Source organism: Drosophila eugracilis, unplaced genomic scaffold (assembly GCF_018153835.1).
Source record: "Drosophila eugracilis isolate 14026-0451.02 unplaced genomic scaffold, ASM1815383v1 contig_367, whole genome shotgun sequence".
In the NCBI taxonomy this organism is placed as follows: Eukaryota; Metazoa; Arthropoda; class Insecta; order Diptera; family Drosophilidae; genus Drosophila; species Drosophila eugracilis.
Window position 1 is genome coordinate 2,578,098 of NW_024573224.1, and position 27,772 is coordinate 2,605,869.

General features: G+C 40.2%; 1 protein-coding gene across 1 annotated transcript in view; it reads right to left on the bottom strand.

The window, feature by feature from the left end:
• Positions 1-27,772, bottom strand: part of LOC108116344 (hemicentin-1) — an 81,460-nt gene that overhangs the window by 47,955 nt on the left and 5,733 nt on the right. Inside the window, exon 2 of the mRNA XM_017228158.2 lies at positions 11,785-12,509. Within this exon, the coding sequence (XP_017083647.1) occupies positions 11,785-11,881 (97 nt within the window). The 5' untranslated portion in view covers positions 11,882-12,509. The remainder of the gene's footprint in view (positions 1-11,784; positions 12,510-27,772) is intronic.

The window sequence follows — 27,772 nt, forward strand, 5'->3', positions numbered from 1 at the left end:
ATTCCACTTTTTTTTCATTCATTTTTATCTTGCGTTAAATGAAAGGCGAGATGTGGGCTTTCGGGTTTTTGATTAATTACTGTCGGAGGTGTTGGAAAATGGCAAATATAAAATGGGAAAGCGTTTAACATATTAGGGCAGAGAGGGATATACAGAATATGTTAAAATAAGCCAAGGAATACCTAAAGCGACGTACTTTTAACTTGTTCCCAGTTGTAATAATTTTGCAGTATTAAGACGTGAATAAACTGTAAGATCAAATATCTTAATTCAGGCACCAAAGTTAAATAGCCTGTATATCAAAGGATCTAATACATATACTCCCCTTTCTGGCCCAGCTGGCTTCATTTTCCCATTAGAGCTTAGGCAAAGTGCAGGAAAAGTTGCCCTTCTGCAGAAAAAGCCATAACCATAGCCATATTTTGATATAATCGCCAACACACACTCTCGCACGCATATCCATATATATATAAACCCGATCCTGGCGAGATTAGTGAGCTGCCGGGGCACGCCTCGAAATTGATTTCATGAATATTTCAAAAGGTTTCACGCACATGCCAGGCAAAGGGCAGGAGGAAAGTGCTGATGGGAATGCTCGGAGTTGGGGCTGATGTGGAATCTGCGGTGTCTGTGTATCAATTAAGCTGCCTCCCCCTAACACTTTGTTGTGGTTGCCTTAGGAAAAATTGAAAAAACAAAACAAAACCTTTAAGCATATTACTCATACGCCCAGTTTCAATCAGGCCGCCATTTTAATTGACCACCAATTCCGACAGTAACCGAAAGTTTTTACTACAACAATATACATTTTGATTGAAATTTATATAAAAATTGGTTTAGTTATTGACTTTATCACGTTTTGTGGTTGGCCAGAAATTGGCATTTTAGACAAGGACTTTCGAAAAGAAAGGAAGTGAAGGTGTCGGGCGGGCCAAACAAAATCTAGCTGACCTTGCAAAGCCTCTTCAGACAGCCACAGCCATTCGCATGTTGAAAGTTGCCGGCGCAGCAAAGTCAAGTCAAGAATTCAGGACTCTATGCAAAAAAGCAGGAGTTTGAGGTAAGAAAAAAAGGACAAGTTCATCGCACCGAAAGGACAAGTCCAGACAGAACTCCAAGGCATATTCGTTGCCATGTGTGCGTTTTTTGGGTCTCTCTGTGTGTGTGTGTTTGACTTTGGGCTTGCAGCCAAAACTGTTATCAGCCATTTTAATAATGGCCAGCTTAAAGTGTAGGACAAGAAAAATGTTTGCCAACAAAGGAAAATGGCAAAGGCAAGGAAGCGAATGAAAAGAAAGAAAGGCCCTCAAGAAATTGTGAGAAAATCATTAAAAATTCCCAAGGCAGAGACATTGAGTTGGGCCACAGGCCAATATACCTGGCCCTAGACACTCATCGCATGCTGAGTATTTAGCCGAGGTCAAATTGATATGTCTGCCAGGACAAAAGGACAGACAGGACTGAGAATGAGATAGAGATGTACGCTGGCTGGCAATTTTCAGTATATGGGATATAGACATGGATGGCATTTGTACGAGGTGTGTTCAAAAAGTAAGGTGACTCTTCAAATTTCGCGAATTTCAAATTTTTCGATTATCGATTTTTTTGTTTTGTTATATTGGTACACTCTTCCCTAACATCTGTACCAAGTTTCAATGGAACATCCTCTTTTGTTTGGTTGTGAGAGGCGTAAAGTTACAAGTTGTTTTGCGAGCTCGGCGATTTTTTGCTATCGAAAAATATGGATCAAAGGATTTGGATTTTTTGGCCAAAAACAACACCACAATAATGCCTCAGCCACCATATTCACCGGATTTGGCCCCATGTGACTTTTTCTTGTTCCCAAAACTGAAGATAATCGAAAAATTTGAAAAATTTGAAATTTGAAAAGTCACCTTACTTTTTGAACACACCTCGTATAACTTCTAAAAGGTTTCGATAATCGAAAAATTTGAAATTCGCGAAATTTGAAGAGTCACCTTACTTTTTGAACACACCTCGTACATAAGAAATAGTACACCAGGAAAAATGTAAAAAAATAAAAAATAAATGAAAATTAAAATTATTTTTGAAATCTATGAATACTCATGATTTTTATTTTTAAATATATTTCTTATTACTTATTTTTTACTACTTTTTTTTGTTAATAAATCATTTATTTCTCCCTCTGCATAAATTACAACTAAGATGAGTGTTAGAGGAGGGGAAATGACAGATATTCTGGTCCTGGCTTGCACTCTGCTTTCTCCGTTGCTGATGACGACTAAATGTCACTCAAGTGTAATTTACAAGCACTAGAAAAAGTGCCACCCAGACAGGAGAGGATTGTCTGTGTGTGTGTGAGCTTGATATGGGATAAAATCCTGGTAATCGTAATAAAGTGTGGAAAAGGTTTCAGACCCTCTAGTTTTACTGCATGCATTTTTTTGTGGAGGGCCACAAGTGGCTTTTATTGTGCGGCAAAAGAAAATTAATTTCGGTAGAGAAATTAGATTGCCGAAAGGTCCATAGTTGATAGGAGGGATAATAAGCTTAGAAATTATAATAAGTTCCAAAAGGGATTACTTACAAAGACATTTTAAGTTTCATCAAGGAGAGCTTAAAATAAAACTCGAACTTAAATCCGATTGCCTTGGCAAATTTCGTCAACAAAAACCACCAAAACAAACAATTCCCGGAAAAAATAGAACAATAAACTCGTCTTGGGTAAGACGAGGAAATAAGCACACACGAAACTCGTAATACACCAAAACAAGTGTGTTGGAAAATTTATTTCATCAATTTAGGAGTAAATTTAGAGAATACTTTTTTCGAGAGCCATAAACAGCTTAACCCACACACACACACACACACACACACACACACGCACAATCACAAAAGCAAAATAAATCAATAAATCTTAAAAATCTTTTTGTTTGGGCCAGGTCGAAGCCAGGCGAAAGTAAACACAACAGGCGCTCAGCAAAAGGACTTTAAAGCATCAAATATTACGCATACGCAGTGTGTACGATGGTCAGAACAAAAAGTGTGTATGAGTAAGGACTAGTGAAGAAGAGAGATCGAGGGGAATACAGAAAGAGATAGAGCCAGTTGAGGCCAGCTTACCCGCAGAGCTTTTCCCAGATAAACGGACCATGGACTACTACAGCAACAGCAACAGCAACAGCAACAGCAACGGCAGCCACAAGAGTTGTACAAGTCCCGCCGACTACATGTGTAAATTACGACAGAGTAAGGACGAACAGAGGGGGGGGCTTAGAAAGAGAGAGATAGTGCCGTAGAGAGTGAGACAGCAAGTGGCTAAAAGTGTACGTAAAAATGCATGATATATGGTAAATGTTTTGTGGCATTTTTGGCTTAGTTCTGCAGCGGCAAGCGGCAAGCTCCAAGCGCCATGAAGCCTTGGCTATATCTCCGGCAGTATCTGTTACTCGTAGCAAGCATAATGCATACAAATTGTGGCATTTTCTGTGCCAGCTCCAGCTCAACTGCTGCTCCCTGGTAAAGTCCATGCTGTGCCATGGTATTTTCCCTGGCATTTTCCGAGGGCATTGAACATGACATTTAACGATTGCCCATTGATAAGGGCGTGGCGTTGCCCTGAAACAAAGTGCACTCCAGCATTCGACGATGCGAAGGTGAAACTTACTTTGAATTTCAAGGATTCGGTTTGGCAGAAATCATTTCAAGGAGATTCACTTCCTCTCACTTAATGCAAGACAGCCAAATAGGGAATATAAATAAATATAGTTTTTAATGTTAAAGTTTTGAATATTTTCTTCAAATAATTTTGGATTTAGTTCTTTAAAAAGCTTCTATTAAGAAGACCTTGATGGAACATTTTCTCTAAGACAGCCAAATATTTATAGTATTTGAAAATATATTGCTGCTTAGTTTCTTAGCCATAAATTCCGGAAAACCATTTCCCTGATACATAATAAAGTTGAATGTAAATAAAGGCAGTCCAAAGGAAACCACAAGCTCAAACTTTTTCGTGGGCGACGAGTTTAGTAATAGAAACCTAAACACTAAAATTGAATTATCCGCCTTGACCAGAGCACAATTTAAAAATTACTCGCTCGGAAAATTCAATCAGCCAGCGAACTAAGGAGGAAGGACACCTTTCCTGTGCCCCTGCTTCCCATTTATTTTTTTGGGGGAAAGTAAATAAATAAAATAAAAACCCGAAAACAATTTGAGAAGGTAGCCAAAGGAGAGGGAGTAAGAGAAGGCCTAAACATCTTTAAAAGGCCAGCAGGAGAATGCCTAAGATGCTTAGTATTTTTGGTTCTTCTTTGAATTTTTTTTTTCCTGTTTTTTTTTTTGCCGCTCAGGCATGGAAAAAATTTACACAATTTAATGTGTTTTTTTTGTCGGTTGCTTACAAAGGCTTCAAGGAATTCCGGGGCTTACTCGCTGTGTGTGTGTGTGTTGACTCTGGCTTTAAGCTGCTCAACTGAAGCGCGAAACGACAATTTGCGCTGGTTGTTTGTTCCTCTCCCAAGCCCTTGAGTTTTCTTGGGGTTTTTCTTGCTGCGCATTAGCAGCGGTAAGCAGGACGAGGAAAATCACTTGGCCGCCTAACTAAATAAACGGCTTTCCTTCGCTCGCCAAACGATTTTCGTTTGTGGGTGTTGATTTTCCCTTAAAGCATAGACACAAGCGCACCTGGGTAAAAAGGCTCGCATGTTTAACGTTTGTTAGTTTATTTGGCACTTACTTACTGTACCACGCCCCCCCACCCACAAATGAACGCGCACCTCAAGTGCCGCCCATTCAAATCGTGAACCTTTAATGATGACCCAGCCAAAACGCGAATCAAGGTTAAAAGGCACTTCGCAGAAATCTGGCAACTGGAGAAATCGTTTAGGCTCGTTTAATTTTGTGTAATCATATACACGAGTCCTTGACAAGGACACCTAGCAGTCCTTGAGGAGTGACTTAAATAACATTTGGATATTTCACTGCAATTTTTTTAAAGGTTTTCCAATTTTAGATATTAAATTATATTTTTTATAGATGTGCAGCAAATTGCTGGTTAGGCAAAACCTTTTAAGATTAAATATAATCCTTTTGAGTAAAATCTCTTAGTTAGGAACCAAAGGCTTGTAAGGTAGGAAATTCCTAACATTCTTTAATTTTGTTTGAAAATTTATCTGAACAGATTTTTCTGGAATTTTTTTCTGAGTGACCTTTTTCTTGGGAGTCAACATTCCTCGTATGAGCTTCACATAGAGTTCCTTTTAAGCATCCTTAATCCTGCTTATTTTTACCGCAGCTAGGGGTGAAAGCGGCTTGAAAACCAAGGGTTCAGTTCTCTCATTACTTATACCTTGACATAGGATCTCAATAAGAAAACATTTCCGGTTTTCCTTGCTTTCAGTCTAAATTTCAATTGGATTATTTATGGCAACAAGAGCAATTTTCGTGGCACAGCATAAGGTGGGTAGCTGGGGGGGGCTGTGGTGGAAAGTGTGTTACACATTTTCACGTGTGCGCGACACGAAGAGAGTCTGGGAAACGAACACAAATTCATTACAGCAGCAACATCGAATAATGGCTTTGTCTGTAAAGTAGCTTGTGATTGAATTGAGCCAGCAGTCGTTGGCCCAAAAAACCGAAGTCTTTTACCTTTTGCTCACCTGGCAATTGTTGTCTTTGACTGTGTGTGTGTGTGTGTGTACATCCAGGTAGCTGATTGTATGTGTCTGACAAGCCGAATGAAAAATGAAATCAAAGCATTTAAAGCGCGACATGCGCTGACAATGTAAACGACACCAACGCTGCGGCTCTGCCTCTGACAGCATTCCACTCGCAATCGCACCCTTCCACTCTCCCTGTTTTCCCCTTTGGATTAGCACTCGAGATCCTTTGGTTATTTATGTGTGTGTGTGCCCCATAAAAAACGAGCTAGATCCCCTCTACATACTCAGACACATACACCCACGTCGGAAAACTCTGTAATGTCCACACACACACTCTCTGTAAAACCTTTTCAATTATTTCCCACTGCAGTTGGTTTTAGGTTTTGGTTTGAGTTTGGTTCTCCGTAAATTTAGCTGTGTTTGCTTGGCTCTAGCTAAGTCGACATTTTAAGATTCCCATAATTGTTAAATCCTTTAAAATGATAGATTTTTATTCAGATTTATGTAGGAAGAATGAAAAACCTTTCATGTCCTGGATTTTTCCTGCCCAATTGTTAATGTTTATATGGCAGAACCCACACATAAACAGATTGATTTGCCATTAGCGAAGGCAATTCATCATTGGCTGGAGTCAACTTTCCCTTGGCAATTATCCCACATTTTGTGCAATTATCATTGTTGACATTAACGTTTGGGTATACCCGTCAATCCCGTTCCGCTCATTACACGGCAAGTGTGCGTGGCCTGTTAGCGCCTAAAAGCAATTCGTTGTAACTATTTTCTATGGAACCCGGGCCATTAATGTCTCTTTGCGTAAACAATTTTAATTTCCCAACGACTGCTGGCAGCCAAGTTTTGCATTCGCATTTGCTTTTTGCATTCGATAAGAGGCGACAAGCCCAAGTCCCCCATCCGCCATCATATGCCGACTGTGGCACCAACCTGGGGCTAACAAACTGGTGGCAAATTATGGTAAAACATACAGAGGGGCGTGACACGGGTAGGCGGTGGCATATGAAACGAGGACTTGGCATGCAAGTCAAGTCATGGAAAGTGGAAAATGGAAAATGGTAAAGGGAACGATGGCAGACAGCCGAGCCTTGCATGCCGTTTGTCTATCTACACACACTCTGAGATAAAATCGAGAACTCTCAGCCACAATTATCTGATTCCATATCGCATCTATGTTGACAATACAAATTTGGGAATTGAAGAGAAAGGTTTAGAAGTTGTTGGTAAACATTTAAAACATTATTAAACTAGCTTATGATCATTGTATTCGTGTTTTTAAATAAGTTTTATTAACAAGTTTACAGATTAAGAAGGTAGATCTAAAGTAAAAACAGGCATTTTTAAGATTTAAACAAACTCAAAAGTTTTTAAGGATACATTCATTATTAATAAACTACTTCTATCTATTATTTCAACCTAAAAACATCTTACCCCTATTTTCTTTTCAGTGTTCTGTCTGACTTTGTCCGTGTGCCCTGTCTGCGTGAGTGTCTTTGGCACAATGCAAGTGACAGTTTATGGCATGCAGGTATGGCATGCATTTTATTTGCTTTCGATTAGACCCAGCTAACTGTCTCTCGTCTGCAGCAGTTTGTTTGCCATTTGTTTGTGGCGACTAATTTCGTGTTAAGAAATTTGCAAACAACAACCCGTTCCGAAGCCTGGCATTCGCCAGCCAAGCTAACGGGGCCCATTTGTCATGCCTGAATGGGCGTTTTTCCGAAAAGGAGTCTAGACAAGGGTCCGTACACCCAAACCATTCGCATACCGCCTGTCACTGCCAGCTGTTCGTCCGTATGTCTGGTCTGTCTATCAAAAGGCAGGCCACATGCCCTGAACTTGAATTTTAAACGCCGAACCGCAAATAACATGTGTCTGTGTGTGGTGTGTTGTCTGTGGTCATTAAATGTCAGTTGCAGACAGGAAAAAATCAAATGCTCAACAGACCCTCCGAGCACCGCATATTACGCATTAATAAGCCGGCAACGCTTTTCGACTAAATGATGCCAATAACTGTCATACTTAACATTACCAATGCAAGTGCTCAGCCGACAGGTTCATTAATTTTAGCTTTAGGGAATAGTAAAAAAGAGAAAGAGTTGTAAAACTATGGCTGAGTAAGAAAATGTCTGAGGTTTTCATATTTATGATTGTATAAGTCCTCTCTTTAACCATCTTAATTTTCTATAATTCTTAAAATTGCTTTAGTTTTCATTTAAAAATCCCATTTTTTCACCCAATATTTTGGATAAATTTCAACCTCTTTCAGCCAAGTTGTTAATTAGTTTTACCCATGTGGCGTAAATCATTTTATGAAAGCAGAGAGTTGAAAAACGCTAAATCAACAGATTCCCGGGAACCCCACTTGATGATATTGTCACGTACGGCGTCATACGCTGCGTATGCGCAACAAATCGGGGCCAAAGCCAAATAAACATAATTTTCTCCTTTTTTTGGCGCTACGGCCACTGTTGCTTTTGCTGTGGCCCATCAACAATCAAGCTAAAAGCCACGTTCAGGTGGAGTTTTCAGTTTTATTTTATTTAATTTTTTTTCCTCCCCATATTTTTTGGCTTTTTTGGCAGGAAGACTGAATGGTAGAGTGTGTGTGTCGCATATGTAACAATGTTTGCTCGGCCAGATTAAAAATTATGCTTTGTTTGCCCAACTGTCAGCAGAAAAAGCACGAGCAACAACAACAACATTGGCGACATGGAAAAACCTTCCAAAAAAGAAAAACACAAAAAACAAGAAAAAAAAAGACAAGCAAAATAAAAAACTGGTGTAAAAAAGTTTTCTGGCCTACACACAGTGACAGTGACAACAAACCAAACAAAAGTTGGCAAAGCCTGGTCTCTCTCTCTCGTTGTTCTTACCTTGCCCCGAAAATGTGTGTCAGCTGATACATAAGAGCTACTATACTATATACCCAACCCACCGCCCACCCAACCACCCACGCATCATAATAATAATTTTTTTTTTTTTTTTTCGGCCACACTGTGTTGTTGGTAGCAATCAGCATTTTTCTTTATTTCTGGCCGTTTTGCAAGCTGAAGTTTATTTTGTAAACATGCCACTAAAAGTTTTCCACTTTGCTCTAAAATACTCAAACCGAATGCCAGCACCAGCGACAACGTGTCCCACTCATCCACCTACTACCTCCCTCACCCAACCCTCTTTGTGTTTGCTGTTTTTTAGTTAATTTAAAAAGTTTTTTTTTGGTTTTTTTTTTCTTGCAGCTCCTGGCTTGGCGAGAAATTTTCTGTCGTTTTCTCGTTTTTGATTTGCAGCAGTCAGAAAAATTGGTAAACGATTCGACGAAATGTTGTTTAGGGCACCACTACAAACAAACACAGAGGGATATTTTCGTAGTGGCAGCTGTAGTTGTGGTGCGGCTAGTCGAGTCCTGGGAAAACTGACATTTGTGCGCCCTTTCCTTCTGTATTTTTCTTTACATTTTCCTCGTTTTTTCTCGTTTTTCCTTCTTTTTTTTTTGCCAAGGAATTGCTTTTACAGTTTTTTCGTCGAGGTTTGCTTTGCTTTTGACTGCTGCTGCTCAAAATGTTTCTTTTATTGGTGTCCTGTCACCGAAATTGTATTAGAAAACGATTGTGTTGCCAGCTAGAAATGGATCTTAACTCTGGAAAATAGGCGATGAAAGGGTAGGCTGTTCTGGTTATATATCAACACAAGTTCTAAAAATAGTATGAAATGTAAGAAGGTTTTAGTTCATTTTATAGCAGAAACTGTAATATATTCATTAAGAATCAATCATCATCTCTTCAAAATAAACCCAACTAACCCAAACTTAACCAAATCCTAAAAGCAATTTCCTTGAAAATCTCTTTCTAGCACTTTTAAGCCGCCCTTAAAAACCTCCAACTTGATTTTCGGAATCCTAACTATCATTTGTAACCACAGCAGACCCTATAATGGCCCTTTTAACCTCCGCACTGAATTTCAATGGCCACGTTATCTGGCCAAGATGGACCGCTTTGCTTACCAAAACATTTGCCATTGTGTCTGGCCATCGTCTGTTTTTCCGCGAAAGCATTCAGCTAAAGCTGTTAACTGCAGTCCGGAAACTGCACGTTCGGCGGCCTTTAATTAGATTTTCATTCCAGCAAGGACATCGACTGCTGTCCTTGCTCGTATTATTCTTCCCGGACATCGACGCTTGCTGACAACCGGCTGCTGCTGCTGCTGTCCTGCACTGCGCCACTTTGCATGTATCTTCATCTTGCTAAAAATTTGTGCGCTTTTTGTGTGAAAAATGATGGGAAATAATTTGCCAACGTTGATGGTGTCCTTCGCCGAACGAAAAGGACCCAGAGTAAGTGGGTCGTGAACGTGTGCGTTTGACGTGGCCATTTTGAAAGCACCTTCCACAAAATGGTGAAAGTATAGAAAGAACGAAAAGTGAGAGAGAGAGAGAGAGGGGATTGTTTGTCTTCTCAGAAATGCTGCCCTTTTTCGCGCTCTGTGTGTTTAGGTGAAATTTATTTTACTAATTATTATGTAAGCGCATCGCCGTCCAACAGCATCAAGTGTTGGTTAATGAAATTAAAGCGTCTCTAAAGTGGGCCACGCCCATGCCTCTACCTTTACCTCCTCTACCTCTAATTTTGCTTTACGTAATTTATGTGCCAGGTGTGTCTAACACGTTTTTGAAAATCGTAGCATAAGGCAGCAAATGATCGATAATTTATAACCATAAAATAAAGTTAACCTTGCTAGTGAAATTCCTCACCGCTGTGCCATATGATAATGTTCAGGTTTTAACTTAATTTCGCATACCACAGCGCCTGGCGAAATTCCCCTGGCCAAAAGTGGACAGCGAAATATATTTTTACACACATATCCAGTGAAATAACAACACACATACATGCTACATATATATATATATTTACTTTACTATATATAGTTGTGCCATGTTATGTATTTTTTATAGCTCTCGGGGGATAATCAGCGGGCAAGAGCAGCATCGGTGGCAAAGCTAATGTAAAGTCCAACGCAGACACATAAAAATGAGAATTTATGCATTTCTTTTTTTTTGTTGTTTTTGGTGCGAGGCTGAGACCGGTGAGGCAGAAGAGTGGGCCAAAAATGAGGCACCGCAGGGAGTGGCAGCAACGCAGCAACAGCAGCATCCTGCCAGGTGGAAGGACGAGAATGATGATGGGCTGCTCCTGGCATCCTGGAGCAGCAGAGGTGACACAGGTGACGCTTTTGTGGATTTGTGGCCAACATTGGCGTTTATTACTGGCTGGCAATAGCGATGGCAATGGCGTTGGCCATGGTAAGGAAGGAAGTGCGCACATGTCGCCCAGGAAAAAACAGCCACGGCAATCCATAATGAAGTTGTAAAAATTGCACAAATTTTACATTTCTTTCTTTTCCATATTAATTTAAACATTTCTACCGTTGGTTGGGAGAAACTTTTTTTCGCTTATGCAAACGAAAATATACAAAAAAAAACAAACCGTTGACCACATTTTTAAATGTTTGGTTGGAAAAAATATGTACTGAACTTCAAACAATGGATTTAAATGTTCAATTAAGGGCAACGCGTCAGGGGAAATGAATAAATTGCTAAGGGAAAAACTCGCACACTTTCGATATAACACATGTATACATCAGGATATGCCATATTTGCATTTAAATTTCATTTACACAAAAAAACGAAAACGAAAGACAAAACAGTCTTCTGCCTAATTAGCCAAATAAACCTTATCTCTTGACAGACTTTTCCCTGACTTGGCTGCTTCCGAGGAAGAAGAAAAGTCACAAACGACTAATTAAAAGTATATAACTTTTGCTGCATAATTAAATTTTATTTGTACTTTGCGTCAGACAAAAGTTTCAAAAACAAAACCATAAAAAAAAACAACTCTCGCGTTTTTAAAGCCCAAACTCTGAAGGTTGGAAAAAAATTGGTTGTAAACAAAGGGGATATGGAAAAATTGCCATTATAAATGAAACGGACCCAGAGCAAATACGCCAAATGGCAGGGCAAATACATATAATAGTCAGGAGAAAATAAAAATAAAAAACAGATACATTGGCTTAAATTAATAATTTTTAATTATCCAGCGATTGATAGGGAAAAAAATTGTATATTACTCACCTGGCTTGAAGCCATCGGCATGTTCGTGCGAATTGGCAAAGGTAATAATGTTGGCTACCAGAATCAGGCAGATGAGGAATGAGACGGTGATGGTCATGGTTTTAGCTGGGCTTCCAATCCGATTGCTGATTACGGTTTAGTTAGTATTCTGCTCGATTTCAGGGCTCACTGAACGGCCATTAAGTATGCAAATAAATTGGGCTCGGCCTGCTCGAACATCGCTTCAAATATTTAAGCTCGTTGCTCTAATTCACTCGCTCTCTCTCGATGATTTTTATTTCCCTTTTTTTGGTTGCGCGTTTTTATCGTTTGCACACTCGTGTTTTCGCTTTTCACTTAATTAAAAACTTTTGCGCTGCACATAAATTCATTTTAATATTTACAAACATTTTTTTCGCCTTGGCTCCTTAACTGCTGCTGCTGTTTGTACGAAAAACGTATAACCGTTAAGATGAATTTTTAATAGAATTTGACGAGGCTTAACTTTGGTCACCTAAATGCGCGCAAGAGTGTGCGAGTGTGTGTGTGTGTTTGTAGGAGTGAGTGTGTGTTCTGTGTTTGTTTATAAATATTTAAAATAAAGCGCGCACGTGTTGCTCATTTCGCGATCTCTCTTCCTTTTTTTCTCTGTCTCTTGCCCGCTCTGCATTAAAAATGTAATTTCAAATCCTTTTGCCTGCCATCCTGACGCTTAGCCATATCCTTTCTCGTCCTCCGAGTGATAACTGCAATTAAACCGAAAGAAAAAGAGATAGACAGAGAGTTAGAGAGTGAGTCGGCAATAGAGGTCGTTTCATGTGGTTAGTTGGGTTTTAATTAAAATGCTCGCATATTTGCCCACTAAGCCAGTTCGTTTTGGGGGATTTGGAGTCGCTGCTCAGCCATAAATAAATGCTCATTAATTCGAAGGCCATTACATAATGCCATGACAGACACACACACACACACACTGACAACAACTTAATGCCAATCAATAATGATGGATTAGCTGGGGAGAGACACACACAAGCAGGAGAACTTCCATTTATCTGCTTGGGTTACGCAAACGAATAGCCCAAGTTTTGCTAAGATGGGAATTAATTGGGAAAGCGGAAAGCAAATTACACAGAGAAAAATAATATCTACTTAAGTTTGTGTTCTGAATTATAGTAATTAAGGTTTTTAAGGCATTTTTATACATATTTCTGTTAGTGTTGGGATTCCCTTTTCTTTTTGATTTATTCTTAAAACTATTTCCCCAGTGCACCTGGGCAAGTAGATTCAATTCAAATGCAAAGACACAAAGAAAGATCTCTGCCACATGACATTCCCAATCGCCTTGTCAATGGCCTAATGTGTGGCCGCATAGTCTTAAGCAGTGCAAACTCTGGAACTACCCTTGCCACCTTACAAACCGCCCACTTGCTAACTAACGGTAATTGACAAAAGAGTCATGAAAACTTTGACTCGAAAGTTGTTGCCACGTTTTTGTTTAACACGCAGCCAAACAAGCTGACAAACTTGTATGACAGCCAGTCAAGCGAAGTTCTCCACCAGAGAGCCTGGGAAAAAAGACTAGCCTTGAAGTGGGGGAGACGCGCCAGGAAGTGGGTGCAGGTGCAGGTGTAGTTGCTGGGTGTAGAGATGGGTCAAAGAAGCAGAATCACCTGCTGAAGAAGAGCAAGTAAGAGAAATTCCAACACACACACACGCACACACACCTCAGGGACAAGTTGTGTTACTTGAGCAAGTTTGCATTGGGTAATTAAGAGCTGTGCAAGTGTTTATTGAGAGATTGTCGGCGGCGGAGAGTGTCTCTACTTATGTATGTGAGTGGGGTCTCCTTTTGTATGGGGGGATGAGGAGGAAAAGTTTAGTTTTTCCCAAGCTGAACAGACCACAAAAGGGAAATAGGGAAAAGAAAAGAACTTGGAAAGCTAAGAACGATTAAGGAGGGTAAAGATACCATCTTCGTTAATATTCTTAAGACATAATTGTGCGGGATATTATTATGACTACAAACACCCCGTTGTACATAGTCCAAGGAGTTATCTCGTAACTTTTCCTATTAACTTTTATCGTACATTAAAGTCAGCTACCTATATATATTTTATTTTTCATTATTTCCTACTTAAGAGCATGAATTTATCCCAATCTCAAATATAAGACCCTGTGATATGGATCTGGCTAAGTCATAATTCCTGACTGCTTTTTCCTTAGAATGTCTCGACAAATTCCAAGTCACTTGGCTAGTCAGTGAACCCATTTGCCTATGCCTATAGAAACAGTCAACAAATGGCATATTAGGACCTACAACCTAAACCAGCGACTGAGAAGAAGAGGAAAAAAATAAAGCCGGGGAGCAAACAAAAAACCATTGACAAAAACCCAGTCAATTATGCCAACAATATGCACACATTTCAAAAACGATGCCAGTCCAGGGGAGCCAATAGAAATAGCAGCAACAACAACAACATCAGCAAGGACAACACGGATATTCCATAAAACTATGGCAATGTTAAGCAATAACAAAAAACAAGGTGGTCGAGCTGTAGGGAAATTGCTAAGAGAACAAAACCTAACCAAACCGAACGAAATGAAATGAAATGAATAAGCGATGGCAGTGGCAGTGGTAGTTGGTAGTTGGAACCGGAGCTGGAGTCCTGGGAAATGGAGTGGAGTCGGTGTGAAGTTGGTTGAATGTTTTTTTGCCCTGCGGCGATAGTTTTTATATTTTTCCCACTTTTTCTACGCTTTTAAAAAGTGCTTTGGCTTGCAAAAGCAGTTTAAAGTTTGAAAATTGTGAAACATTTCAGGCTTAAATTGATTTAATAAATTATAATTAATATATTTAACTGTTTATTTGTTAATAATTTAATAATAAAATTGGATAAGTTGTATGAAAATAAGAACGTTTCTTAATGATAAATTTTATTAAATTTATTTGTTAAATATTTCATCCGAATTTGTGTCAGAGACTTGCACTTTTATATTGATTTTTTAATTAAGTTTTCCTTTCTCTAAACTAAAGTGTATGTCTAAATTCGACCATGAAAAATCAACATTTTCATTCGCCTTTTTTTGTTTTGTATTCACTTTTTCATTGCAAGTTACCTGGCAATGCCTTTGGGCGCTTAGCGTATAAATTGAGCGCAGCAATTTCATTTAAATGTGCACAATAAACTTAGTTCATGACCCTCGAGCATTTTGGTTGGCCTCCTCCTTGTCCTTTTTGCCCTCCTGTGACCCGTCTCACTTGGTGTTGTGTGTCGTTTATGTCTGCACATCGTCTAAATTGTAAATCACATTAAATTTGCCAGGAACATGCATAATGCAGGCCGGGCCAGGGTAAATCGGTGGTAAAAGCGAGGCAAAAAGACGCAGCCAGGACGAATGACAGTGGCACAGCAGGAACCGGAAGTGCAGCACACACACACACACACATACAGATATATAAGTGAATATTTTTTTTATGGGGCAATTGAAATGAAATGAATTGCGGTTGAGGAGTCGGCAAACAAAGCAAAGTCAGCAACATGAAACAACAGAAGAAATGGTGTATAGAACCCAAAACCTACACCCTCATGCCACCGCGAAAATTGCTGGGGAAAAACTGTCGCCTGGCTAAATCGATAAACATGTGGAGGAGGAAAAGCGGAAAACCAAAGAAGAAAACTTAAGTGATCGGGTTGAGTGAGTGGCACCCAGCATAAAGGTAATTTAGTCGCTTGACATGCTTTTCCAACTGCCAAACGTTTTTCATTTCGCTTCACTCCGCTTTCCCATCGAGATTTCCTGCACTTGTTTTTACAGCATTGAATTTGATTTGCATTTCCTGCGATAGATAGCTAGATTGATAGATAGTGTGTGTGTGTGTGTGTGTGTGTGTCCATCTATATAGATATATAAGCATCTGCCTTTGTCAGGAGATTTGCAGCTATTTGACAGCAGGGAGAATGCAAATTGATTGGCTAAATGAAAATTAATTTAAAGCAGCCGACAGCCGGCAACCAGCAGACAGGCGAATGCAAACGCCGCTACCGGGGCACTCCAATTAAATCCTGCCTTTAGCTGGAATATCCTGCCTCCTGCCTCTCCTCTCTCCTCGTACCATAAAAATTTAAGCAATATTTTAAAAGCCTGTCTCACGTCTGCTGCATATTTTATGCTTGATATTTACAGCGTACGAAAATTTTCGGGATGAGCGGGGAGGTTGAGTGGTCGAGCTCCACTTTTGCACCTGCAACTGCAACAATTTCTTTTGGTCCTCGTTTTATATTTTTTTCCTGCCTCAATTTCCGGCAAACTGCCGACACGGCTTATCCATCCTACCTCGCGCTATACTCTTACCTTGCCCTCCGGCGCCTGGACCATGCCCACTTTCATTTCAACTACACGCTCAAGTGAACTTCGCTAAATAATACAACAAATTGTGCAGTGGGGCCCACTCCAAGCACCCTTGACGCAATATAAAAAAAAAAGCAAATTTAAAACATTTTCGAGAATATATTTTTTGCAACTTGAATTGCATTTTTAAAATCGAGCAAAATGCGCTGGTGGCGACCTAAATATTTGCCATGTTGTTAAATTAAAAAAAAAAGAAATAATAAAGAGAAGGAATAAAACCAGAGTCAGCTGGTTGCTGGTGCGAGAAATAAAAGGCGAAACTAAATCAACAAACGCCTACGGGCCAAAGGCAGACATTATGAAAATGGCGACAAACGACCGGAAGTGGCCACCAGCACACGCACACAAAAGGCACAAACACACACACACATATATATACATAGGAATACGTATAGAGGAGCACATGGGATAGTATTGCCCGTAGCTAACCTGGCGCTGACTTCCTGCGATTTAAATATGGCCAAGCCGCAGCGCCAAAGCCAAAAGCCAAACAGACGACAACGCATGCAAACAGAAGGGCGAGTGGGTGGGCGCCCTAGCCCTAGCAAGGAAGTGGGACAACGGAGGAAGCAGCCAGCTATATAATGAGGCTGAAACCAAGCTCGCATTTGCCTCGCTGCTCATTTCCAGGTCGACATAATTTGTCCATAATTTGTCTGCGTCTTGCGCAGCGAGGTCGCCGGAATGGGGCTAAGAGAGGGAGGCTCTGTGTGTGGAACTCTGTCTGAGGGTTTATCTATGCCCCACTGGGAAGCTATTTATGTCCTCTTTTCGGGGCTCCATTCACCCCAAACAAAAATTTTGGTTATGTCTGTGTGGGGGAAATGTAAATTATGAAACTGAGTCAATTTTTAATAGAGAAATTTTAGGCGGAGTACAGAATTTTAGATACACTGTGGAAAGAATCAGGATGGAAGTTTGATATTTAAGATATTGGAAAATCAAAAGTTCATGTGTTTTGGTTAATATTCTTAAGAGTAACTTTAAAGTTTCTCCGATTTATTCTATACTTTTTGATTTATTTTCCAGTGTAGTTATAGTTCTAAAGGCAGAGCCACCACTAAAAGTCTGATAAGCGACATGCACACGTGAAAATGACCTACTTAACCACCTCTCTTCGTTATAAGCCAAAGCTAACCATTAATCTAAACCACTTTGGACACGGCACAAACAATTGCCGTGTTGGCCCCGGTGTTAACAACTTTTTCACGGCTCTCACTGACCACGGACTAATTAAACGGGACGGAGTCTAATCATGTTGAATGTGTGACCACTGATTGATTGATTGATTGATTGATTGCATGCCTAGTCCAGTGAAATGCGAAACTCTGTGAATGAAGAGGCATTAGAATGGCCTTTTGCTTAGCTAGAAATGTTTCGAAATCAATACACAGTTTGACCTTATTAAGATTGGTTTCTAATAATATGGAAATTACACATTTCTTAAAATATTTCTGTTCATTAATAACATTCTCATTAAGACTGGAATTGGTATCAAATTCTTTTTAGATAATTGTAGTTAAAAAAAATTGATCTTTTTGAATAGCAAATGAAGTATTATTTTCCAATACAAAGTTCTTAGCAGGAAAAGTTAGCCCTAACAGAGTGAAATATGATATTTTCTTTAAATTTAATGCCACTTAAATATTTTTTTTTATAAGTTCACGCCCATCAAGGTGCTCTCATAAATGATAACAGCCAACCAAACGTTCACACTGAGAACAATATTTTTATTTTTAATATATTCATGATGCCTCGCTGCCTGTTGACAAGAAGAAGAACAACAGTGGCAGCGGCCAAAAACAACAATAATAATAAAATGCAGCAGTAAGAGCAACAGCTGCAATGACAATAACTCCTGGCGTTGCACATGCACACACGCACACACACACACATACACCCGCAAAACGCACACCTATGCAAACAGCCACGGATGTTGCCCACATAAGTATGCTGCACTTTTTGCAGCTGCCTTGTAACAAAGTGTAGGGGAAAGGTGTATATGTGTGCGTGTATATTGTGTATACTTGTATGTATCTATGCAACAGCAGCAGCTGCAGTTGCCGCCAGCCATTACAGCAACCACCCCACCCCTCGATGTTTGTAATTGAAAATGTTTTGTTTTAATTAACTGAAGCGAATTTTTACAGCTGACATGTGTGTGTGTGTGTGTGTGTCTTTCTGTAGAAAGTAAGGGAAGAGAATGTGCTTATGTATTGGGGTGACTTCTAGGCCTTCGGCGAAAAGGATCCTTAAAGCAGAACCTTCACTTATTGTTATTATGATGCGCTTTATTGTCACGCGAAGCGAAGCGAAATACTTTTGATATTTCTTTACGGCGTGAAATTTATGTTTACAGCACAAGTGGGATGTGCAATGAAAAGCTCGCCAAAAACAATGCCAAACGGAAACGAAAGATGCGTATGAGTATGTGTCTCTGTGTGGCACTCAAAATGTTTTGGGTTATATGAAGACATAAAAGTGTTTTATAATAAACCAAAGCGTGAAATAATTCACCAAGCTATGTGGTCCTTGGCAAAGTGAAAGACTGAAGCGCAGCAGCCGCAGAAGCTGACAATTTTTATAGTCCCTACAGCACACAGAGATATATAAAGAACACCCCCACACACACAGACAAACACGCCAGTAATGATGTTAAATAAAATATTGTTTATGTGGCAACATAATAAATGGCCAACTGCCGCCAACCGAGTCGTAAAGCACACACCTAGACACTCCCATTCGCATTCACATCGACATTATTATGACCGAGAGCAACTCATAATGGTTTATATATATCTCAGCGTCAATAGGAGCCCTCTACGGCTGCACACTTGACAATTACAATAATGACAGATGTGGCCGACGTGCTGGGGCAAAACTTTGGGCCACTTCAAGTGTAAATAAATGTTTAGACGAATGTTGTTTGTGTTGGGCAAAGAGTGACAAAGAGGTTATGGCGGGTGCTAAAGTTCTCAGGTGTCTGAATCGAAATTATAAAAGCTGTTTCAAGAGATTGAGCTGTTGGTTTAGTTTTATCTTTCTTATGGTTAGGATATCTCAACTTTAAATTATGTATTTCTTTTTTAAGGTTTATCGATCAAAAAGGACTTTGAATGGGATCTGAAGTTCAGAATTGATCTGCTGAGGTTAATATCCTATTTTAGTTTAATAATTTGAGTCTTAACCTTAACCCCTTCCAACGAAATAGAAAGTTTCATTCAAAGCCAATTCTCTCTTAATCTACTCTGTTAAAAAGCATAACTTTTTAATCAGAGTTCAGAAATTCAGTAAAAATTCTAAAATAGCCCACGAAATTCCCTTGCATTTCTGCTTATGATTATTTTCATTACATAGCGTATTCATGTGCTGTATTATTTAGCTACTTTTGCCTTCGCTTAGCCCAGTTCTTTTTCCCGCTCTGCAGCACCAAGTGACCCAGTTGAGCCCTGGTGGAACCCACCTCGACCACCTCGCCCGCCGCTGTCATGTTAAGTGTCAGACCCTGGACACGGACACGAGCAAGGTCTTGGGCCAAATCTCTCAGCGACCCAGCCTCTCTGCCCCTATATAAACCCCCCTTCAGAAAAAAAGGGTGTAAATGTACCGGCATATTGTGTCCTGTCCGCTTGCTGCCGTTGCGGGGGAAAATGTTTTCGGGGGCCACAAAAATTTTCTAATTTATTATTTTGCGCATTTAAATATTTTAAGTGTCCCGCAGGACTTGAACTCGCTTTTTCTGTTCTGTTCCGCCCGCTTTTACGCCCCGCCCCCGCTCTTGATAAACTTGCAAGGACACTAAAAATTAGTCGCCTGGTCGCACTCGCCCATGTGTATGTGTATCATTCTCTCTCTCTCTTTTTATGCGGCTATCTCTTTCACTTTTTTGCTCTGCAGTGGCAGCAGCAGCAGCCACACGTTACAAGTTAATATAATTTTAATGAAAATTAACATGAAGCCTGGCACTTTTTGCCACGCTTTAATTTCCCCAAAGACGAGCCCCCCGTCGAACCACACACACACACAGGCGCCACTCTTTCTGTCCCTCTTCCCATATCTAGCTATCTTACTCACTCTGAGTTGGTTTATTGCACACACACACACACACACACCGCTTCACTATTAAGCGCATAGTTTACCAGCTGCCTTCATTTTTATTCCCCTCTTACATAAGCTTTTTGCCTAATTTGTTGCTGTCGAGTGCGTTCTCGTGTTGGGATTTACGCAACTAATTTCACGTAGGCTAAATGAAAAGGATGCTGCCGCCTACGGCGCCGTTGGCAATGGGCGTGGCTGCCACCTGGCTTTGATTTATAATACCCGCCGAGTTCAGCTCAGTTCAGTTCAGTTTGGTAGAAGGCTCCGGCTCTGGCACTGGCTCTGGCTCACACGACCACACATACACACACACACACATATCTAGACATCCTTTGTAACATGGTCCTGTTGCAATGGATCAAATTTTACTTGCCACATACACAGACATACGCACATACATACACTCACACACTCTCAACCATCACGACTTTGATAAAATTAATGCCGCCAGGGACATTTGCAAGCGGTGCACTACCGCCATCAAATTTCAATATGCCGTTGCACTCTGATGGTTGTCCTCGGGGGACTGCAGTTCACAGGACTCTGTAGAATAACGGGGATCTAACTGGCTTTTAACAGGAGCGGAAACAAAGGCTCATGTGTAAAAAATTCAAACGTTTTTTATTGATATTCATAGAGGAGAGCTTATGTTTTCCCAACTCTTTTGTTTCGGAAAAAAGTTGTTAATCCCAACGATTTTGATAGTCATATTTGCAAGTTTATAAGGATCGTTATATATAACTCAGAGTTAGCTTTAACAAACTGAAAACTAATCCTAAGACTAATGTTAAGCCTCCCTAAAGAATCTCAAAAACAAATCAGAATATATTAAAACATAATCACTAACCACAAATTAACCATTTCAGACGGCTGCATAAACAATACTAATATTTGTGTCCGTCACTCAGAACCTCACACCCGACTTGGTCATTAGTCCTGTCCAACCAAAGAGATAATCAGCCACGGACAAAAAAAAAAATACCCCAAAATCATTTTGGTTTACGGCCAAGTTTGTTGTTGTGTTTTTTTCACGACTGAAAGCGAAATATGCTCATTTATCAGAAACGAAGACAGAGCCAGCCAAATGCCAGGCGATGCCCTCGAGAATCTGATTGTTGGGTCTCTGCAGGATGTTGGAATGGTGGGCGGTAATCGTATTGGGGGTGACACGACGCGACCTTGACGGGAAGCAATTAGTTAATACATTTTGTAAGTAGCCTTGGCACGCTTATCTGCAATCGGTAATACTCGTAAATAAATTACATGACTTTTGGATTTTCTTTCTCTGTGACGTAGCAAGAGGGCAACAACAAAAAAAAAGGAAGGAAACAGGATGGTGTGAAAGTAAGGTGTCGTCTTAGCACAACATCTAATAGTGACTTTGACTCTTTCGCCTGTCTTGGCCAGACTATCCTGCAACTTAACGTGTCCTTGCTCGGGTGTCTTCTTATGTGTTTTTTGTTTGCTTTTTTTTTTCTTCATTTTTTTTTTATTGGCCTCGTCTGTCTCAGCCCCGTCTGTCTATCTATTTGTGTCTGTTTGTTTCCCAGCTGGCATTTCGCATTTCGCAGTTTCCGTTTGCCTTGCCATGTGTCGTTTATTTTATTTGTTGCCAGCATTTCAGCTGCCGGCGAAATCGATTTTTATTTTGCACTCGTGTTTGTGTTTGGCTTTTGTTTTGCTCTCCTGTTTGTTTGCCGAAAGGATATCGGTTTGATTTGACTGAAATACGAACGGGGAGTCCCCAGGATTGAGACCCCAAAAGTCTGAGACACTCACACTCTCTCTCTCCCTCTCTGTGGGCTTGATTGAAAAGCTCTTGGAAAGAAGCTGAGAATTTGCACAGCTAATGTTTGGGGGGCATAGCCTTGTTGTTGATGGTTTTCTGGTTGATTTTTAAAACTTGAGCTTGGCTAACAAGCCTCCATTCTTCGTATCGATTGCCTTTGTCCTCTAATTAACGAAGCTGGCAACTTTTGTAATTAGTGCATTGTGTTTGAATTTTGGTTTCATTGATTTAACAATTAGGTGAAAGTTTCGCGTGGCGATTAAATTGAAATTATTCGCCAGCGCCCCCTTAAATTCCAAATAGGCACAGGAAAGTGGTCACCGCCAGCTGTCCTGGCAACATCTTAAATTGAAGGTTATCCACCAGTAGCTGTAATTAAGCTGACTTTGGGCTCCTAATGAGCTAGGGGAGTGGGAGTTTTCTTACTTTCACTTTCCCATTCTTGAGCTCCAGATTCCTCTTGTCATATGTCAGAGTTGAGATGCCGTCGCCTGTGGCTAAAAAAAGAGGAGATAAAGCTAGCGAAAGGCGACAAGCAAATAAAAATAGAAAGGAGTCTATGCACTGGAAAGAATATTTAATATCTTTTACTCATTTTACAAGAAAAATGTTATCCTTAAAATGATAAAAATAATAAACAAATTTCACAAGTTTTAAGGGAAACTCAAATGTAAATTTGATTTTTGCTTTAATAAAGTTCTTCTGTTACCAAAATGTTTCCCATTTTTGGCCAGTGTAGCCAAGCCCCAAAGACTTGTCTTTCCCTTCCGCCCTTTTGTGCTGTGATTGGGCCCAAAAACACATGGATAGACAAAAGGTGCCGCCGTCAAAGCGGCAGCTATCACATAAGTGCCCCCATCCAATCCGCATCCTCCGATCCTATCCAGCCGCCTCCACTTTTCCCTTTTCGGCTGACAGGCTTTACAGTGGGCTGTTTTCTCTGTTTTTTCACCTTGTTTTCTGTCGTTTTTTTCGTTTTTTTTTTTCGGTAGCTTTGCACTCAGAGTTAGCCCACTTTTGGGCTTTTTGTATTGTTTGGTTCTCGCCTTTTGCAATTGAATGTGTGTGTATGAGAATGTGTGTGTGTGTGTGTATTTGTGGGCCAAAAATGGAGCGACTGGCAGATTTAGACGCTGATATGTTTGAGAGAGAGGTGTGTTTGCAAAGTGCCTGCCGCCTTACCAATTTCAACGCCATACAAACTAATGCGCTTTGATGCCAACTGACAAACCCATCAGCCAGTTGGCTCTAGACTTTCTCTCATTTTTCGATTTTTCCATTTACCTTTGATGGAAACCCCTTTTTTGGTGGATAGAGCGGGGAAACCTCGGCGAGTGGTCACATTAATCACATTAATCAAATCAAATTAGACGTCCGAAATTGATGCAAATTAACAGGGCAGCCAAACATCGTCATTCGATATGTGAGAGCGAATCAATCAAAATCAATCGCCGAGTATTCCCCGAAATTGAATAATCGATTCCCCCCAGCCAGCCAAGGCAAACAAACTAAGTAGAAAGTTGGGTGAGATGGTATTTTGGTAAATTGTGTAAGCTTGCCATTTAAATGTGTGTATGCCGAGGCTATCGAATTACCAAATGTGTCGCATAAAACACAAAGGACCCACTTTGAAGGGCTAAAGAGGGAGGAGGAGGAGGAGGAGGAATCACTGTACAGGACAGGACACGTGTGTCTCTCTTACACCGGTCGCTTATGTCAGGCCACGGGGCGCATTAAAGGCTACAAATCGTTTTAAGCTCTTCACGTATGCAAACACAAACACAAACTGAGTTACACACAAAAAATATACGCTCGAATTTCTTTTGGCCCGCAAAACATTCAGGCATTGATTGCACTCACTTATTCATGATTTTTCCTTCTTATTTCTGCGGCATTTTCCTTCCTCTTTTTTGTTTTTTTTTTGTTTTGTTTATATCCCCTCTAAGGGGAACAATAATGTAGCTCTGTTCTGCAGAGAGCTGCTCTCAAATACTTACACGCTTTCGAAGGAACAGCGATTAAGTTCCTTGGCTGGCAGAAGGCATGAGTAATATAGCAACTGCTTGAATCAGTTTGGAAAATGTTGTGTAAATACGGGAAAAAGTTAGCAACATTTCGGTAAAGATTTGTCAGATAAATATCAAATTATGGTAGGTAAATATATAAGCAAGGCCAGCCAGGCGTATGCGTAATTTTTCTCTCTCAAGAAATAACCTTGATTTGGTTTGATTTTTTAATATTTTGTTCAATGGAATATTTTAGTCACTCAATATTCAGTGAAATATATACTTATATCAGAATGTAAAAATAGAAAAAACCTTGAACTTTGCTGCTTCATTGATCTCTTTCAATATTCAATGGATTAGATGACAATCTTTTATATATCTTCGACAGCATAATGATTGCCGTAAATCGTGACCCTATGCGGACTGCATTATCTGTCGCATCTTCTTTTAGATAAATATTATGCAAAGCACTTAAATGAATGCACAAGCACATAGAGAAACCGGCAACTTACACACACACATGGATGCAAAGTGCTCTTAGCCGGATTCTCCACTCCGGCTTTTCCTCTCCGGTTGTGTTTCTAGTCAGAGGGCCATAAAATGCTCGACAGCCAGAGCGCGAAACAAATTGCATTAGGGTCCTGAACCCTTGCACCTGTGCATGTATAGAGCTTGTGTGTGCGGCCAAGGTAAATATGATAAATCACCATTGCTCTGGTGTTTCTCCTTGCCATGACAAATGACGCGGTAGAAGAGAGAGAGCGTGAGAGAGAGATGTTTTGGGGAAAGAAGGAAAACTCTGATGCCAATGCTGATGCTGTTCCATATATGGATATATATGGGATATAGCATATACAATAATCGATGCGATTTGATGAATGCCAACTGTTCGTGTGTAAGGGCAGGCCAAAGCCATAGTCATAGCCATATATCGCCCGTATTATGTGTACGAATATCAACATATTTATGTCTGTATGGTAACTGGGCATAAATATTCATTTTTATGGCCAGAGACGAGGGCAAGGACGTAAAGGAGGAAAATGTCACAGGAAACGGAAATGGGAGCAGAAGCAGTTAAAGTAAGCAGAAATCATAAACGAAAATCACGTAATGCGTGCGATCCACTCGAGGCGTCAGGTGTTGCTGCAATGATTTTCAATTTTACGCCTGAAAGTCATGCGCTAATTTTCTCGTCCTTGCTTCTTAGTCCTGGTTTCTCTTTTTTGTGCCCCACCATTTTGTCTATTCATTGTCATTTGCCACACTTGCCACACCGCGTTCTCTCAATTGACATTAATGACTTGAACAAATTGTCCTAATTGAGACAGAAGGTGTTTGCTGCCGTACAGCTGAGTTTTATAATTAGCCCAAGTCATTTACATTGATTTCGTTGCGGATTTATAGTAATGCTGCACTGAGCACACTACTACTTAATCCTCTCATCCCGGTCACGTCCTTCCACAACGAAGAAGAGGGCATGTCAACGCATAACCAAGCAAAGCACTCAACCGACAGACTTGACCTTTGCCTTTGACAGTGCGGCGCCCCTTTCGAAAAATGGCTTATATAAAGTTGGTCAGGGCACAGCATATCAGGATAAAACACTCTATTCCCCAATCCTTTTTCCTAGTTCTAAGTGTGTGTTAGTGTGTGTGTGTGCGTTTGGGCAAAAATGCGTTGAGAATATAAAAGTCACGTAACTGGTTGTCGTTTCCTTTAGCGCCGCACACGCGCTTCACCCACACCAACAGAGACTTACACACACACACACATATACTTATACATCTACATCATTACCCGAAAACTAAGTCCTGGCATTAGCATTTGTTTGTGTTCGGCTGCTTTGATTACGCTTCGATTCGAAAGCTAGGTAAAAAACTTTACCAAAACTTTTCTCTTCACTTTTTTTTTCGATTTTTTCTATATTTTTTTTTTTTTTTGCCAACTTTTTGGCTTGGTGTGCGTGTGCTCGACAGAGATGGAGAGGGTATTAGTGGGCCAAAATGACTTTATTTATGTGTATTATGGAAATATGAAGTGAAAGCCAAAAAAGGGGGAAATGTATATGGCTTCATCGACATTGGAGCTTAGTTAGTGGCTCAAACTTCTGGGCCAACACAAATTTCACTTGGCCTGGGATTAATTTAAATGCAAAACTCTTCCGCTTCTCAGGATGCTTTTCAAATGCGAAAAGTTTAAAGTTTATCAGACAGTCAAATGGCAAGGCAAATACTGCTGGCAGACATAAAAAGAAACAAAACAGGATGGCTGGATGGAGCCTCATTGGGACCTTCTCATTTTCGCCATCGGCAAAAACAGGCAACAGTCAACTTCAACTTTATTTTGATGGCGCGGTAAATTGCGGAAAAATATGTATATGAAAGAAGGAAAGGCGGTCCAAATAGCTTGGAAATACTCTCACAATTTGGGTTTATTATTTTGGTTTTTGTTTTCTATTAAAGGGAAATGTTTGAAAAATATTTGAAATAAGTTTTTAGAGTTATTTCTTACAAATTGATTTTAAAGAAATTATAAAATTATACAACAATTTTTTAAAAATCTTCTGTTGTTCTTCCAATACAGCAGGACTTTCTTTAAGGGTATGCAAAAAAAAAAAGGAAAAAAATAATATCAAAAGACAGCCAGCAAAGGCAAAAATGATGTGCTTGCCAACACACATTCATGCGTGTGCTGGCATCATTTTCATATGCGTCGCAAAAGTTTTTGCAAGCTAAGTGAAGGCCTAAGCAGACGGATGTGGGCGTGGTTCAGCGGGTGGAAAAATGGGGCGTGGCTGGTGGAGAGGGTCGCTGACATGCAACGCGCTTTCAATTTCAGAGCTTCAGGCTAGATGGTTTTGTGTGCGTGTGCCAGTGTGTGTGTGTGTGTGTGTGTGTCTGGGAAATCTTTAAGCGCAGACAGGAAATATTTTGTTGCTTCTTTTTTTCCTTCTTAGCCATCAGCATCAGCATCATCATCATCATCATCAACAGCAACAACATTGTGGCCTCTGCTGCTGCTTATTGCGAAAAAAAAATCCTTTCGCAGTGTCCTTGCTTTTTGCACACTTTTTAGGCCCCGCTCATATTTTAGTTTGCTACGTGTGTGCGGGACCAAGTTTGCTTTTAATAGTCCGCTCGTCCTGTGTGTTTGCTATTTGCTGTTTGCTGTTTACTGTTTGCTTTGCTGTCAGCGCTTCATGCGTGACAAACACACAGAGACACTCGAGACGCAAAACTTTGCGTGACTCGCGCATAGAAATTATGGCAGCGAAAAAAGAACAAGAAAAACCAAAGGGAAGCAGCCCAAAAACGGCAAGAAAATCCATAGAGTAGCAAAGAGCGGGGAAAATTCTTACATTCGCCCGGAAAATTAGCTGAGCTGGGGGTCAAAAAGAATCCCTGATTAAAGAGTTAAGCGTTTGTCACGCCATTTCCCTCTCTCTCCTCCTACTTTCAGTTTGTCCTTTTATCTGGGTTAATCAAATGTTTTTCTGGCATTTTCTGTCACTCTCAGTCGACCACGCCCCCACACAGCCCCCCTTTTTTGATGTTCATGCTTGTGTTTGCCCAAAATGTCAAACATGTCAAATTAATTTTCATATTTGTTTTGCTTTTTAGATAATTGAATGTCTCTTTTATTTGCTCATTTCATATGCCAGAAGTCCGCTTCCTTCCCATTCTGCTCGGCCTGTTTGCCTTTCTGTGGT